The 14212-nt window shown below is 55.0% G+C and overlaps 4 protein-coding genes across 4 annotated transcripts; 1 reads left to right on the top strand and 3 right to left on the bottom strand.

The window, feature by feature from the left end:
* Positions 1-538: 538 nt before the first annotated feature.
* On the top strand, positions 539-2212 carry PG998_001137 (uncharacterized protein; the record flags this gene model as incomplete). The annotated part of the gene is made up of 2 exons (XM_066867955.1): positions 539-674; positions 765-2212. The coding sequence occupies 2 exons, from the start codon at positions 539-541 to the stop codon at positions 2210-2212; spliced, it is 1584 nt and encodes a 527-aa protein (XP_066736370.1).
* Positions 2213-2497: 285 nt separating this feature from the next.
* On the bottom strand, positions 2498-4932 carry PG998_001136 (uncharacterized protein; the record flags this gene model as incomplete). The annotated part of the gene is made up of 6 exons (XM_066867954.1): positions 2498-3037; positions 3143-3756; positions 3826-4504; positions 4562-4609; positions 4674-4697; positions 4759-4932. The coding sequence occupies 6 exons, from the start codon at positions 4930-4932 to the stop codon at positions 2498-2500; spliced, it is 2079 nt and encodes a 692-aa protein (XP_066736369.1).
* A 1193-nt stretch (positions 4933-6125) lies between these two features.
* PG998_001135 (uncharacterized protein) lies at positions 6126-6675 on the bottom strand (the record flags this gene model as incomplete). Its single annotated transcript, XM_066867953.1, has 3 exons — positions 6126-6265; positions 6385-6432; positions 6525-6675. The coding sequence occupies 3 exons, from the start codon at positions 6673-6675 to the stop codon at positions 6126-6128; spliced, it is 339 nt and encodes a 112-aa protein (XP_066736368.1).
* Positions 6676-8677: 2002 nt separating this feature from the next.
* On the bottom strand, positions 8678-10943 carry PG998_001134 (WD domain-containing protein; the record flags this gene model as incomplete). The annotated part of the gene is made up of 2 exons (XM_066867952.1): positions 8678-9671; positions 9730-10943. The coding sequence occupies 2 exons, from the start codon at positions 10941-10943 to the stop codon at positions 8678-8680; spliced, it is 2208 nt and encodes a 735-aa protein (XP_066736367.1).
* Positions 10944-14212: the final 3269 nt, after the last annotated feature.

Raw genomic sequence — 14212 nt, 5'->3', positions numbered from 1 at the left:
GTTCCCTGTGGAGGTTGGACAAGCGGAAGAAATAGTCATGTCACGTAGCGTAGCATATTCCCGTTTCTGCTTTGCATGGATTTTGGCGTTTACTTTGCAGGGCGGCAAAAGCGTTATTGGTTTTCCTTTCAAAGTTCGATGAGATACCCAAGGAGCAGTGCCACTTGCATCTGCATGACGGAAAGAAAACGAGACCTGGCAGCAGGCAGCGAGGGCTGCCGTACGTACGGTGGAGAAAATGGCTTGGTTGTCAAGAGAGATTGCGTTAGACGCCTTCTGCCGGGTGTGCTAGAGACTATTGCTCTGGGCAAAACAATGCGAAGATTTGCAATCCTATTGATTCCCGCTGGGGCGTGTTGATAAGCAGAAGCCTTCCTGGTGTCGGATGTGTGCCGATGTAGTCGTATGTACCCGGCTAGGGTTCCGATCCTGGACATGCCGGTGTTCGGCATGACGCCTGAAAGTACCCCGAATCATCGCCAATATCGCACACCAAGGCAACCCAGCACCTGGAGCTACAGCCCACAGAGGACGAAACATGCCGGTCACCAGGGAAGATTTACGAAGAATGTCGACTGCAGTTGGCTATGAAGTACCCGAGCAAGATGCAGACGACTTTAGAACGTTGCTCGCAAGGGCACAGCAGACCTTTGAGACGGTCTCGGCAATGGAAGGTATTTCGCTTCCCCAATCTACCGGAGCATTTCCTTGAACTCGAGGAGAAATGTTACCTATTGGCTGACTGCATGGTTTCCAATCCAAAGATTATCAACCAACGCCTGACTTCCGTCTTACGTCCAGGCTCAACGTTCATTTCCCTGAAGAATCTGACAATCCTCTGAACGCCTGGGCGTGGCGATGCGAATGTGCGCACGCGAGCCCGCCATCCGCCACGCTGAAGGGTAAGACCGTGTGCCTCAAGGACAACATCGCCCTGGCCCAGGTCCCCTGCCTTTTGGGGACCGAGTCGTTTACGGGCTGGACGCCGCAGACGGACGCCACAGTCGCGACGCGCGTGCTCGAGGCCGGGGGCCGCATTGTGGGAAAGGCCGTGTGCGAGAATCTGTCGCGGGGCGCCGTGTCCGTGACGGCGGCGACAGGGCCCGTCCACAACCCATACGCGCCCCGAGGTTACTCGGCCGGCGGCAGCAGCTCGGGCGCCGCGGCGCTGGTGGCGGCGGGTGCGGTGGACCTGGGCATCGGCTGCGACCAGGGCGGCAGCGTGCGCATCCCGGCCGCCCTGTGCGGCCTGTACGGCTTCAAGCCCACGTTCGGCCTGGTCCCCTACACCGGCATCGCCAGCAACGACGCGAGCGTCGACTTCGCAGGGCCCCTGACCCGCACCTGCCTCGAGTGCGCGACGCTGCTCGAGGTACTGGCCGGCGCCGACGGGCTCGACGACCGCCAGGGCGCCGGTTGCCCCTTCCCAGGGCAGGTCCCCCGGTACGCGGACGAGCTGAGGGCCAGCGGTCTAGACGGGGCAAAGGGTTTACGCATAGGCATATTGAAGGAGGGTCTCGAGGGCGCCGTGATGAACAGTGTTGTAAAGGCCAAGTTCCTGGCGGCTGCGAAGGTGTTCACGGAGAAGCTCGGCGCCGCGGTTGTCGAGGAGGTGTCGGTGCCCCTGCACACATCGTCGCGCGCTATCTACTCGGTCATGAGCAAGATGGGAAACCACATGGGGATGTTGGGACGGGCGACGGGACGGCGTCAGGTAATTTTGACGGATCTGGCCCGGCGAAAGGGGCTGCCTTACACGCAGGATTCGTTGAGTAAGATGAGCGCCTTCAGCCACGAAGGGCTGCTGGCCGGCGAGCTCGGCTGGTCGGAATACCCGCTCGTGTACGGCAAAGCTGTCAACTTGGTCCGGAGGCTGCGGGACGAATACGACGCGGTGCTGGGCCAGGGGCGGCAGCAGTACGACTTGCTCATCCTGCCCACCACGTTGCGCTCCTCGTTCCCGCTACCCGCCGCCGACGCGAGCCCCCTCGTACACATGGACGCCGGCCGCGGCATGACCGAGAACACGGCAGCCTTCAACGGGACTGGCCACCCGGCGCTGGCCATGCCCATCGGCTTGGTGCCCTCGGAGGCGGACCCGAGCGTGATGGTCCCCTGCAGCCTTCAAGTCGTGGGGAAGTTCTGGGACGAGATGACTATCTTGAAAGCTGCTTATGCATGGGAGCAAGCAGTCGATTGGAAGGCTTTCTGAGGTGGAATTCTAGTCCTGGCAGTTGCCCCTTAGAAAGCGTGGTGCTCAACTAGGGATTAGGGGTAGCTGTTTCTGCCACGTCTTGCTCGCCAGAGCCAGTCAGTTCCTCGGCCCGTATCACTTAGGATTAATCGGTTTAATTGCCGTTGTGATTTATAACCCCGGAAAACATGGTTAAAGACTTGTGTGTATAGTATAGTACATGACAAACCTTGCCAACTCGAGTTGATACCCTACTCCCAACCCCCATCTCGCTTGCATCGTCGACACATGATGCGCCCCAAACTATAAGTGACCAGGTGGCGTACCGCCATGTGTTGGACTTCGCAATGGATCATTCGCATCGAAAGTAGCATCATAGCCTGGGCTTGGCACCATATGAAGCTCTGAAGCCGTGAAGACCCCGCGTCTGCCTTCGTGCGGATCATCGTCGCGGCTGGGACGAGTAACGACGACCCTGGCCGGCACGTGCTTGAGCGGCACGTTGGCCATACCATGCTGCAGTCGTTGCTCTTCCACCCCCTTGTATACGCCCCGTCTGAACTTGCCCAACCAGAAGCCGCGGGGATGCGGCAGATGCGTGAGGACCAGAGCGGTGAAGTAGCTGAGGGTAATGATCGGCAACATCCAAGGGCTGCCCATGAAGTTGTTGATGGCGTCCTCGTTGGTGGCCATGGTGGTGATGAGCAACAAGCAGATGGAGATGGCGAGGCAGACGCCGGTGCGGACATAATTGAAGGGAGACCATCCTTGTCTTTTGGAGATGATGTGCATGATCGTCAGGAACAACAGCACGAAGCCGGCACAGAGGAATGCGTAGATGAACTAGCGATACTGGTTAGCGAGCCAAAGACAAGATCCCCTTTTCTCTCCCCGCGCATCGCTGGTGTACATCCGCTTCGGACCTGGGAACTTACCACGAGTCTGAACCTTTCGGCAATGGTCTCTAGCCATTCCGTTTGGTCGATGACCTCGTGGGAATTTGGAACTCGCCGCCTGGGCGTCGCTCTTCTTTCCACTCCTTTCCGGTTCTTCCACACCGAAGTTGTTGAAGATGCCACGGACCATGGTGAAGAACAGATCATTGATGTCTTTCGACCATTCGACAAATGCGGGGTCCGTGTCAGATACGTTCGTGTCGTTCCAGAAACTGTTGGGCAACTGCCTGATATGAGACAGCGTGGTGTTGACCCCTTGGGCCGCGTTCAGCAGATCCGGCGGCGGATATTTCTCGAGCCAGTACGAAACCCGTTTTTCCAGCTCCCTGGTGACTGCGTCGGATGTCGAGATCTTGTCCCAGTCCAGGTTCAGGAGCTTGTAGGAGGCTATACCAATGGACTCGGATATGCGCCGCCAGATGATGAACTGGTTGGTGCCCTCGACAAGTAGGACCAGGGCAATGTGGAAGGGAAGGTGCAGGGCCGCCCACCAGACCTGGTGCTTCTTGGACATGTTGTCCTCGCCATGCATCCAGTCGAAGTACAGCTGGAAGATGATGTAGATCAGAGCCGTCGAAGAGGTCACGATGCCAATCAGGGCCGGACCTTTGGAGAAACATGTCAGCGTTCGGTCACTTCTCAGGGGCTTGTCGGTGGAAAACTGGGAAAACCCACTCCAAAGCTTCATACTAGGATCTTTCAAATAAGTATCCTTCACCACAAGGGTAATGTTCTTGGCGAGTATGATGACGCCTTCGCCCATGACGATGAGGGTGAGCAGGTTGAGGCGCTCCCCGAAGTGGGACCCGAGGAAGGTCAGGACGGGCGAGAACTGGGAACTCAGGAGATGCAGCGCCACCTCGAGGAGGCCGAGGACGTACCAGGCGATGTAGGCCCGGCTGGTCTTGCCAGTCTCGTAGCGGGTGGAGATGACGACGTAGGCGACGGCGGCCAGGAGGTGGAAGCCGGCGGTGGCGAGCAGCGGGCGTCGCCCGTGTAGGAACTTACGGACCTGCCAGGCCGACAGGGCGTACTGGAGAGCCAGCACGAACCGCGAGATGGCGAGGAACCAAGACATAGCCTTGTATACGGACTCGATTTGCTCATCTGGCTTGAAGCTTGTCCCGATCTCGGCAAACCCTGTCATGACGCCGAGGTGGACTGCCCTGCAGCATCGCTCCAGAATGCTATCCGAAGTGTACCGGACATCGTATATCGTAGTCATGAGCCATGTCGTCCAGAGCAGCCTTCCCGGCGTTAGATCTATGCTTGTCCCCGGGGGAAGGAAGGGGGGACCATACGTGATGAAGCCGACGAAGGACCGCAGGGTTTTCTCGTTCGTGATGTCGTGAACCTAGCCCACTGAGTTACGGGCGAGCGCAAGGGCCTGGGGAGGGCGCAATCCACTTACACTTGCGAACACATTGAGGTTTGCGACGAACCATAAGTCATAGAACAGCTACAGTCGGGTTAGAAACCAGGACCCAAGAGGTCGATGTTCAAGCGGGCGGGGTTCTGAATACCTCGAAATGGGATGCGGCATGGCTCTGTTGGTTGCTTGGGTCAGTAGGAAGTCCCCCAGTGGCCAATACTGGGACGTGTGCTTACCTTTGTGAAGACGGGCAGGTCCAGATACGACGGCCTGTGTACCAAGCCCGGCTGATGTTCGTCGTCATTGCCATGGCCATGTGTATGGGCTGGAGCCTTGGTGGAATGCGATATACGGGAAGCAACAATCCCGATGCGCCCCTTGGCATAGTCGAGTTCGGTTTCTTTAGACATTAGACTGTACGAGTTGGAGTGCCTCGGCTGGCCAGGGAAAGAGGTCCCTTGGACTCGGCTATATACCCAGGGAGAGGAAACGGTGGCTGTTCGGTGCCTGGGTCTGGATCCCGACTCCAGACCGTCACAATAATAACATGCCAATTTGGCATATAGTTGAGCTAGGCGGAGGCGGAGCTCGACCCGGCCATGTTCGGGCGAATTCAAAGACGGGCATTGACAAGGCTGGACAGCTTACAAGCCACTGCAATGCCGCGACGTCTGGTGAGGACTGCGGAGGTAGCCGGGCTAAGGGGCATGGTGCGGAAGTCACCGTCGAAAGCCCGTTCAACAGCCCCCGGTCGCCAAGTGTTTGATGGGTGGCTGCTGGGCCAAATAAGATACGGTTGATCCATCCAATTAAACAGATACGAACAGGTGTTGCAAAGACCCCACGGCGATGGCCTCGGTGCTGTGGCGCGCTGTGGGAGACCCCTATGTACACATGCCGTGACTAGCTTTGCTTTGCGGCACAGTCGAGCTTTTGCTTTCTTCGGCCGTGGAACTAGCCAGTGAGCACTAGGCAAGAAGGCAGGCCATGCTAAGCCTGAAGCGCAGAAGGTCGGATGGCTGCTGCAAAGTGTTGAAGTAGGGAAAGTAAGAAGTAAAAGACACAATCAATCACACTCTCTCGTGAGATCATAAATGAAGGAAAGACAGTTCCCAGCATAACCCCCTTTCAAACCCCCCATGGCCATTGCCCGTTCCCCTCCCGTGGTAGCATCAGCCCGCATGTATCAGTCATACAGCGTACGTTTGATCCAAGACAATCAGTTGAATGAATGTCGACCGTGGCGACGTTACTCAGTATCTTCCGCGACCTATTGGCACTCGGCATCAGCAAGATGTTATCAAGAGGACGATGTCGCTGGCCTAAAAATGGGTTCTCTTACCTCGGCCTCGGCCCCCACGTCGACCGCCGCGGCCTCGTGAACCTCCACGACGACCTCCTCCACGCCCACGCCCACGCCCACCACGTCCTCGTCCTCGTCCGCCACGGCGTTGCTGTCACACACACAGAGTTAGATCGTCTCAGAGCGCCCCGGATGAGTATGTAAGCACGGAGATAGATGAGGTAACTTACTCTCTTTTCGAGGTCGCCGCCATTATCTGCGTCGCCTGCGCTGGCGGGTTCGTTTTCTCTATCCTCGAGATCACGAGCCTCCAATTCGTCCATCTCGAGGGGAGGACCTTGCATCCAAGGCGCCCGGCTCAGCGGCTCCGGTTTCGCCGGAGTTCATAGCTACTGGGTCGACTTGAAGAGGCTGGCCTGCGTCGGGAAAAGCACCTGGATCTAGCGGCGGGTTAGCTGGAGGGTTAAGAGCGGGCACACCCGACAGATGTTGATTCAGACAGGCGCGTTAGAATCCAGCATTGGCGTCGGGGTAATAGGGGGTTAACAGTGCAATTTACCTTCACCACGCTTCTGCTTCTCGTCCTCGATCTCGGCAAGATCTCGCCCTACGATCTCAAGTTAAATCATGTTTCAGTTTATATATATCCGCTGTAGATGATTGGCCAGAGGTAGGGGGACGCCCGAGGGGGGGACCCACCATAGAGATCATTGGCATGGTCGAAGATGGGGGAAGCCGGGGATTTCTCGTTGGTGTGGACGTCAACCGCAGCGGCGTCGGTGACAGGCGCGGCCACGACGCCCTCCAAGGCGGCAATGGCGAGAAGGACGATTGCGAGGAACTTCTGCATCGTGTTGGCTCAATGGTGGAGGCCTCGTTGGTAGTGCGTGAATAAATGTGCAACTGTTTTGCCGGTAGAAAAGCCAATGGAATTTCTACGAGGAGAATGTGGTTTGGTGGTCAGGCGGAAGCGTTATTCGTAGGATCTAGAGAAGAAAGTCGATCGTGATCATGTGCTGATGATGAAGATGGATCAAGAGAAACAAGTGAAGACATAAGAAAGCTGGCGGGTTAATATACTCGTAAACGGGAGCCAGAGACCGCATTGTCTTCGCCAAGGCCATCGCTCTGCTTCCATGCTCTTGCTCATCCAGCGCTTCTGCATTCATTGATTTTTCGTTGTGTTTATCGTATGAGCAACATGCCTGAGCCTGTACTGCACCGAACAGAGGCGAGTGAAGTCCGAGTATGAAGTTGAAGGTGGCCGACTGAGTAAGTCGATGTTTCTCCAAGTGAAGTCTCTTGGGCCGGGCAAGTTCGTCTCATCATGAGATGCCCAGTGCTCTCACCCTATCTCAAAGTCTGATGCCGGGCCGCAACCCAAGCAATGCTAATTTTTCTAGCCAACGTCTTGCTTTCTGACGCGGATGCTGACGAATTATTTGGAGTCCGGAAAAACTTGGTGTCGGGTATAGATGACTGTGCTCTGCCTAGATGGACGCAATGCGATACGTCTTTCGGCGATGGACGCTCGCTGAAGCTAAATACGATTCGGAACGCTTTGCCCGCAACTGCCTGTCGTCTATGACGCTCTAGTTGCCCTGCATGACTTGCTGCATACGTAGCCCTTGGGCCCATCGACTGCGAGGCTTGGGTAGCTTGCATGTTCTAGAACCCGTCCGATGTTGATCCTACCGACAGTAGCATCTTCAGTCGACTAGCCCTTGGCGTCGGCAATGTTTGGACAAGCCGGATCCAAGCGCGACCTTCTCTGGTACCTCCCGAGCCGCGATCCAAGATAATAGCAAGTATATTGGGAAGGAGGCAGACCAAACCAAGACACGATTCCATGCAACGGATAATCGATTTATCCGGCAGTAGGGCGTGCAACAGGATCTTGGGGAGTCATTTCTCTACCGCAGAGACAGAAAAGTCCTGGCGGGTATAAGAGAGCGACTGCTAGGTCATGGAGAGCTCGGACGTGTATCGCGACATAGTTGGCGGAATAAGTGCTGACCTTCAGGCCGAGCCTCTTCTATTTGCCTGTCTGGGCGAAAAGATACCATGGGTCCCTTACTATTGCAACCTAGGGCGAGGACTCCCGGGTTCAAGGTAAAATAACCTCAGCCTGGCACAGACGGGCCAGAAGTGCTATATCGTCTCTCACGATTGTCCAAACAAGCTTCCATCTGCACGGCCAATCTTAATGCTTGGTCTGTAATCAACGGTGCAAACATTTGACTCGTGAGACTGTGACTCCGGCAATGGCTGTTGATATAGATACCTGACATGGTAAGTTTTCTTCTGCTTCAGAGAGACTTCGTTTGTGTTTGCAGCTCTGACGATATCAATGCTGACTGCTGCCATGTCGAGTAAGGGCATAAGACTTTGATGTGAGATATTGCATGGAGACATCCCGCCCAAGAACATGAGCCACGTGGTAGCACAGTTGTAAACATGAAATCTATGATGCATTGCCATATCTATATGCAGTCGCTAATATCTGACTAACAAGACCAATCGCTTCGCAATGCTCCGAAAGAAAGAAAAAGATTAAACGCCTCAGCAAATAGCAAACTCCTTCCAATGGATCGTAGCCAGACCGGCCGCGTGACGGATGCACGAGGCGTCCTCGGAAATACCGGACGCGATCGACGCCTCTCCCCCGGCCATGCTAGCCCCAACATCCATACCCCAAGATCCCGCTATAACATGCAATGCAAAAGGGCTGCCCATCCGTCTGAGAACAGGACGGCCAAAGTCAAAATGTAGATGATGAAAAAACTGTCAAGATAACCAACAGAGCTTCCTGAACAAAGCAACGCAGTGGCATGTTCCAAAGGAAACACTACTCAGATGAAGCCTGCCCCCTTCGCCACATCCTCCATAGGGACGCTCTCCAAGAGATTGACATCCCTCACGTCTGCGCCAAAGTCCATGATGAGGATCTTGGGGTCCTGTCCTGTGCTGACAATGCGGCGATAGTCACTCTTGGCGCTCAGCACCCAGCTTGCATGCCAGCGAGGGAAATCCAGGAGCTGGTCGCCAGACTCCATGTCGAACACCTTCATGTCCGTATCGTAACTGCCACTAATCAGACGGCCGCTGATACTGTCGATATGCAGGCTTCTAACCAGGCTCTCGTGCGCCTGCATCTCACGGATGCACTCCCCCGTGTTAGCGTCCCAGATGCGGATGACCTTGTCGCTGCCCGCGGACGCAATGTACCGCCCGTCTTCCGAGAATTGACTGCACGCAAGTCCTTTGGTATGGCCAGAGAACTCCCGAATTACCTTGCCACTGTCAATGTTCCACATTTTGACTCGGAAGTCGCCCGAGCACGAGACGATGATGTTGCCTCGCAGCTGAACAGCGTTGACCGGCCCAGTGTGGCCTTTGAGCTGCCTCAGCAGCGCGCCTGTGTGGCGATCCCAAACACATATCGTGATGTCCTTGGAGCAAGTTACAATGTGCTTATCGTCGAACGCCAAATCCAACACGGCGGCTGTGTGGTGTTCAAGACGGCGAACTGGACGGTAGCCCGACTTGATGTTGTAAATAATACACGTGGAATCAGACGAACCCGTGACCAAGATGCCATCATCATACTGCATGCATAGAATGGACGCCTTGTGGTGAATTGGGAACGACACAGTTGCCGGGAAGGACTCGTGGGCTCTCTCGGCATCGGGTCCGGATGTATAATGGGTTGGTCTACCATTCGCATCAAATAAAACAGAGGTATCGTTGACGACTTCCGGAGGCCCAATCACAAGGCGGCATTCGAAAGTCCGCATGTCCCAAATGCGAATCGTCTTGTCTCGTGAGCCGGTAATGATCTTGGATCTAAGAACAAAACATGTCAGTTGGAACCCCCCCAGTGCTGTACTTTCGGATAACTCACTCATCAAACTGCAGACAGTAAATGCTGTCAAAGTGGCCATTCAGATAGATGGGGCGAGCTTTGTTGCCCTCCTTCCATTTCTTCTCCAATTCGTGCTTGGCCCGATATATTTTCTGCCAGTCACTGCCCGGCTGAATTCGTGGCACACCCAAGCCCATCCCAGCCGGGACGGGCGCACCGGTGGCAAACGTGGTAGTTTTCTCCCTCAAGAAAGAATCACGCCATATCTGCTGATCTTTGACGGCACCACACCAGCCCTTGGATACTCTGGACGCGGCAGCGAGGTGCGTTGCGCCCAGATATGAGAGTACCTGTATCGCAAGTTCAAAAGGCAGTTGCGAAATGAAGTCAACCCTGCTGATGGAAGAATCCTGGGCACCATTGGTTTGATTGAGGCCCAGCTCGGTGGATGAACCCAGACTGATGCCAATACCACTTTCGCGGTCGTTTTGAGACTGCTCTACCGAATACTCCTCGTGCTGACGCGTAAATGCCAGGTATTCGTTTTGAAGGGCAGCAGAGGCCTTGGCAGCAGCACCGGTGTGCCGAGGAATGACAGGAGGCTCAAGGCCGCGGCCAGGAATGGGGACAGTCGAGAAATTGGACTCCAAAGGCGAATAGATGGTCTCCAGGTTTCCACGGCTGTTCGATGGGAACCTCTGATGTCGGAAGCCGGTGGCTTGGCGCAGCTTGTGCCAGGCAGAGTGGGACGTCGTGGGCCGTGGTTGTTGGTCGTCGTGGTAATCGAGAAGGATGTTGCTAGGTTCTGAAGAGCGGCGATCGCGGCGCTGTACGATGCCCTTTACGAGACTGATAGACGCCCGGCGAATTCTACCCTTGAGGGAAGTGCCCGGCCGGGGGACTGGTTCGAAATCCATGCTCGGGCCTGCCTCTTGGATTGCCTGATTCCGTACATCGTTTGGGATCATGTCGTCGCCGTTACCGTCGCCCTCACCTTCGCCCTCGAAAGTCAGCATCAACGACTTCGGCCGCCGACGCCATGTCATAGCCGAGGTGATGCTCTGCTTGCGCCGAAACGGATTGGCCGTGGTTGGCCTGCACTGGTCCACCGCTTCTTCTTTCTCCATGCTGTCTGCTCCTGTATCGTATGAAAAAGCGCTGGCGCTCGAAGTAGAGGGCACGTCGTGGAGGTAGACGGCGGCTGGTGTGGGAGGGAGACATGTCCGCTCCAAAGGGGTTGTTGTACTCGGCATTGCGCCGGTGTGTTTTGACGCGTCGAAGGCGCAATGGCCACGAAAACTAGCTTATGCGCTCGGCCGCGAGTCGACTGGAGATGGTGCTCGACTTGAGGTTATGATCAATTCGGTCGAGTGGTCTCTCGTGATCTCTCGTGATCGCCGGTGGTTGGTGCGTAAAGAGCGGGAAACGGAGAGGCTTATAAAGGATCAAACCCCCTTTTTGGAAGACAAAGCGATGCAGGAAATAGGCGAAGGAACCTGTAACAACGGCTGCTGCTAACTAGTCAGCAAGGCAGATCTAGCATTCGAAGGATGAGTAACGGGTAACGCCAAAACAAGCGGATCTACACAACCGTCCTTGACCTCCCCTCCAAGCGGCAGCGACAGGTAGTCTTATGACAGGCATTGGCAGAGCGAGTCGTGTACCAATACGCATTTCCCTCTCCACAGGGCAAGCCCGACTGCGCCGGTGGCGTGGTGAGGGGACCAAGACCAGCCAAAGAAATCGATAATATGAGACAGACACATACGGAGATGAACTACTGTAGTCCGAAAGCTGTAGTGCTTCTCGTTGCAGCAAGGGGCAAAGGCCAGGCTGCCAGGGGAGCGGCTAGGGCGAGAATTGGGGACTGGGGAAACAAAATATTATAGTATAATGGGGACGCTTTGCATGCAATCGTGCAGCGGTGGGTATAGCAAGTTCCACTGTCCGTTCCCGCAGGAAATGGATTCAAGAAGGGTCGCGCGACTCGGCTCGCCTGGGCGGTGGTTCAGTACTGGTTCAGGGCCCAGGCAGAATAATCAAGGGACAGAAGCAAGAGGATTGGGCGGTCCGTTGGTCGGCCACCAGTCAGAGTTTGCGACTATGACGGCGGGTGGTCTAGTAAGGTTGGTTCCTGCACTAAGCTGACTCAACGCGCAAGGTTGGAAAGGGTTTGCATGCAAGAAGAGGAGTGGGAGGCGGTGAAGAGCGGAAAGATTCTGGTCGACGGAGGGAGCGAGGAACGAGCGACTCAAGAGAATGCTGGAGTATGGATCTTGAGTCAAGGTCAAGACATGGCAATGGCGGCTGTGGAACGGACAAGCCAGAGAATACGGAGTTGATAATCCAGATCTGACGCAAACAAGCAAATTCAGATAAGCGACAGGGGGCAATATGAGTATGTAGGCGAGATGAATGGACACGGCAAAGTAAAGTATTGAATGGAGGGCAATTAATTCCCAGAGGCCAGGATTTCGATCCAGACAGCAAAGCTGGAAAGTCAATATTGATCGATGGCACCCATGAATGAATGACATGACACCGCAAGCGGCATTCTGCGTGCCCCTGTTCAAGAACCCCTGCCCCCATCCCCTACTGGCGATGATCACATACCAGGTATTCCCTATTCCCTCATCCCGGTGCATCCAACAAGATCTGCTGATCTGATAGGCCCAGGCATGTTGCGGTCAGCGGTCCCGTGCATGCATTCTTATACTCCGTCTCACCGCAGCTTCTTCACACATGCTCGTCCAACAATAGGGAATGTCATGTTGTGCATCAAAAGAAAAGAGAAACGTCCTTCATTCTCCGGCTGCCGCCCCTATGGATTTCCGCTGATGATGAACAAGCTCGTTGACTCGTGTAGGGCGAAGAGCTCAAACCCGACAGTCTGCCGGCTGGCTGGACCCCTGGTTTTTTGGGGCCTGGCAGACAAACATGTCTGAGTCTTCGCACTTTCGGAGAATGTCTGGGCTGCTGCATGCAAGACATTTGGGCTCCCCTGCCAGACAGGACCTTCCCACGCAAGCCGCCATACGGGCGGATGCATTCCACCGCCGTGGAAATCGAACTACCGGTCGACCCTCCCGTACCCCAGGGCTGCCAGGGAGCCGAAACGGGGGCTATACATAGTTAAAATATAGAAACTCCTCGAGAACGCCTCGATCTTATTGCGACAGCGGTACGTTCTTTTTTTCGTCTGCGTGGTTGCAATTCCCTATCTCCACCAGCCATCCAATCGCCGGTCTACCGAGTTTGCCTTTGCATGTCCAAGCAACCCCTGCCTTGCCGTCGAGGGCAATTTATTGCCGTTCCAACACATGCGTGATCCGACACTCAGCCCGTCACGAGCTTCCACGCTTATGCCAGCTTTGTACTTCTGTCTGTCCATTCATGTAGTAGACCCAAGCGGGCGGGCACGGTGATAACTCCCAGCCGTTTCCGCTTTGACGATTACGTCAGCATGGCGCCCAGAAAACTCTCCTATCCTCAGTACGTCGTGACCATCCTTCGTCACCTTATCATCTCAATCCTAGTGACACAGCACCAGAGGGCACATAGCAAGGGAGAGTGGGAGTTCTGTTCACTCCTGTAGATCGATTGCTTACGACCGAATGCCGGACTAAGTAGGTTTTGGTCTAAGATACAAAGGGTGAGAGAGGGAGAGAAGAGTATGCTTGATTACGATTACTGCAGGCACCCATATCGCTCATGGTCACACGCACGCTCGGTCACACCTCATCACCAAGGTGATCCCGCCATGTCTTTTCATTCGCCATACGATGCAAGGTTCTATGTGATTGCATCATACATTGTATGTGTGACCGTTGCCAACACAAGTAGCGGATCGATTCCACGCCGCCAAGCGATCTAGAAAAAGGGTAGCAGCTTCCCTCTCTTGATTGAGTACTCCAGATTGACGCTGGGCACCATCGTGACATTACCACACCCCTGGAACATCATGTCCTTGCAAAGAGCTGCGGCTCGCCGTCATACCGTTCTCCCAGGCCCTCCCGCGTCATGCGGAAAGCCACTTTACACCCCGAGAGGCCCGAAAGGGTTTGGCCACGAACGAGAAGACCTGGAACGGCAGGTGTGCCTCGAGCCGAGCCCGGGCGACGGGCCTGTTCCAGAACATGCCGTTTACCTTACGCTTGAAGCTCGCGGTCTGGGTTGGGATGTTGTTGGTCGCTGGGGGCCCGGTTCCGATAATAATCCCATGTCGTCTTTGGGCTTCATCGATTTCGTCACGAGTTATCTTAGAGGTTTTGTATATCCAGACTGTCCTGGTATACCTATGCAGGAGAGCTACTTAACAGAGAATAGAAGGATTGGTATATAAAAGCTTGGTATTTTTTATTCAAGGTTAGAGGTCTAGCTAACTGGCGTTTTTCGAATACGTTCGGATTGCGTCGGTAAGCGCGCGTTCGTTTTCCATTGTCCGTTTCAGTATACATCGTATAAAAATATATGTACATGTATGTACATATATATATATAAATGCATCCCAAACACGATAGAG

Source organism: Apiospora kogelbergensis (genome assembly GCF_038363985.1).
Source record: "Apiospora kogelbergensis strain CBS 113332 chromosome Unknown utg000001l_segment0_segment0, whole genome shotgun sequence".
Lineage (NCBI taxonomy): Eukaryota > Fungi > Ascomycota > Sordariomycetes > Amphisphaeriales > Apiosporaceae > Apiospora > Apiospora kogelbergensis.
This window is presented reverse-complemented; position numbering and strand designations above follow the sequence as displayed.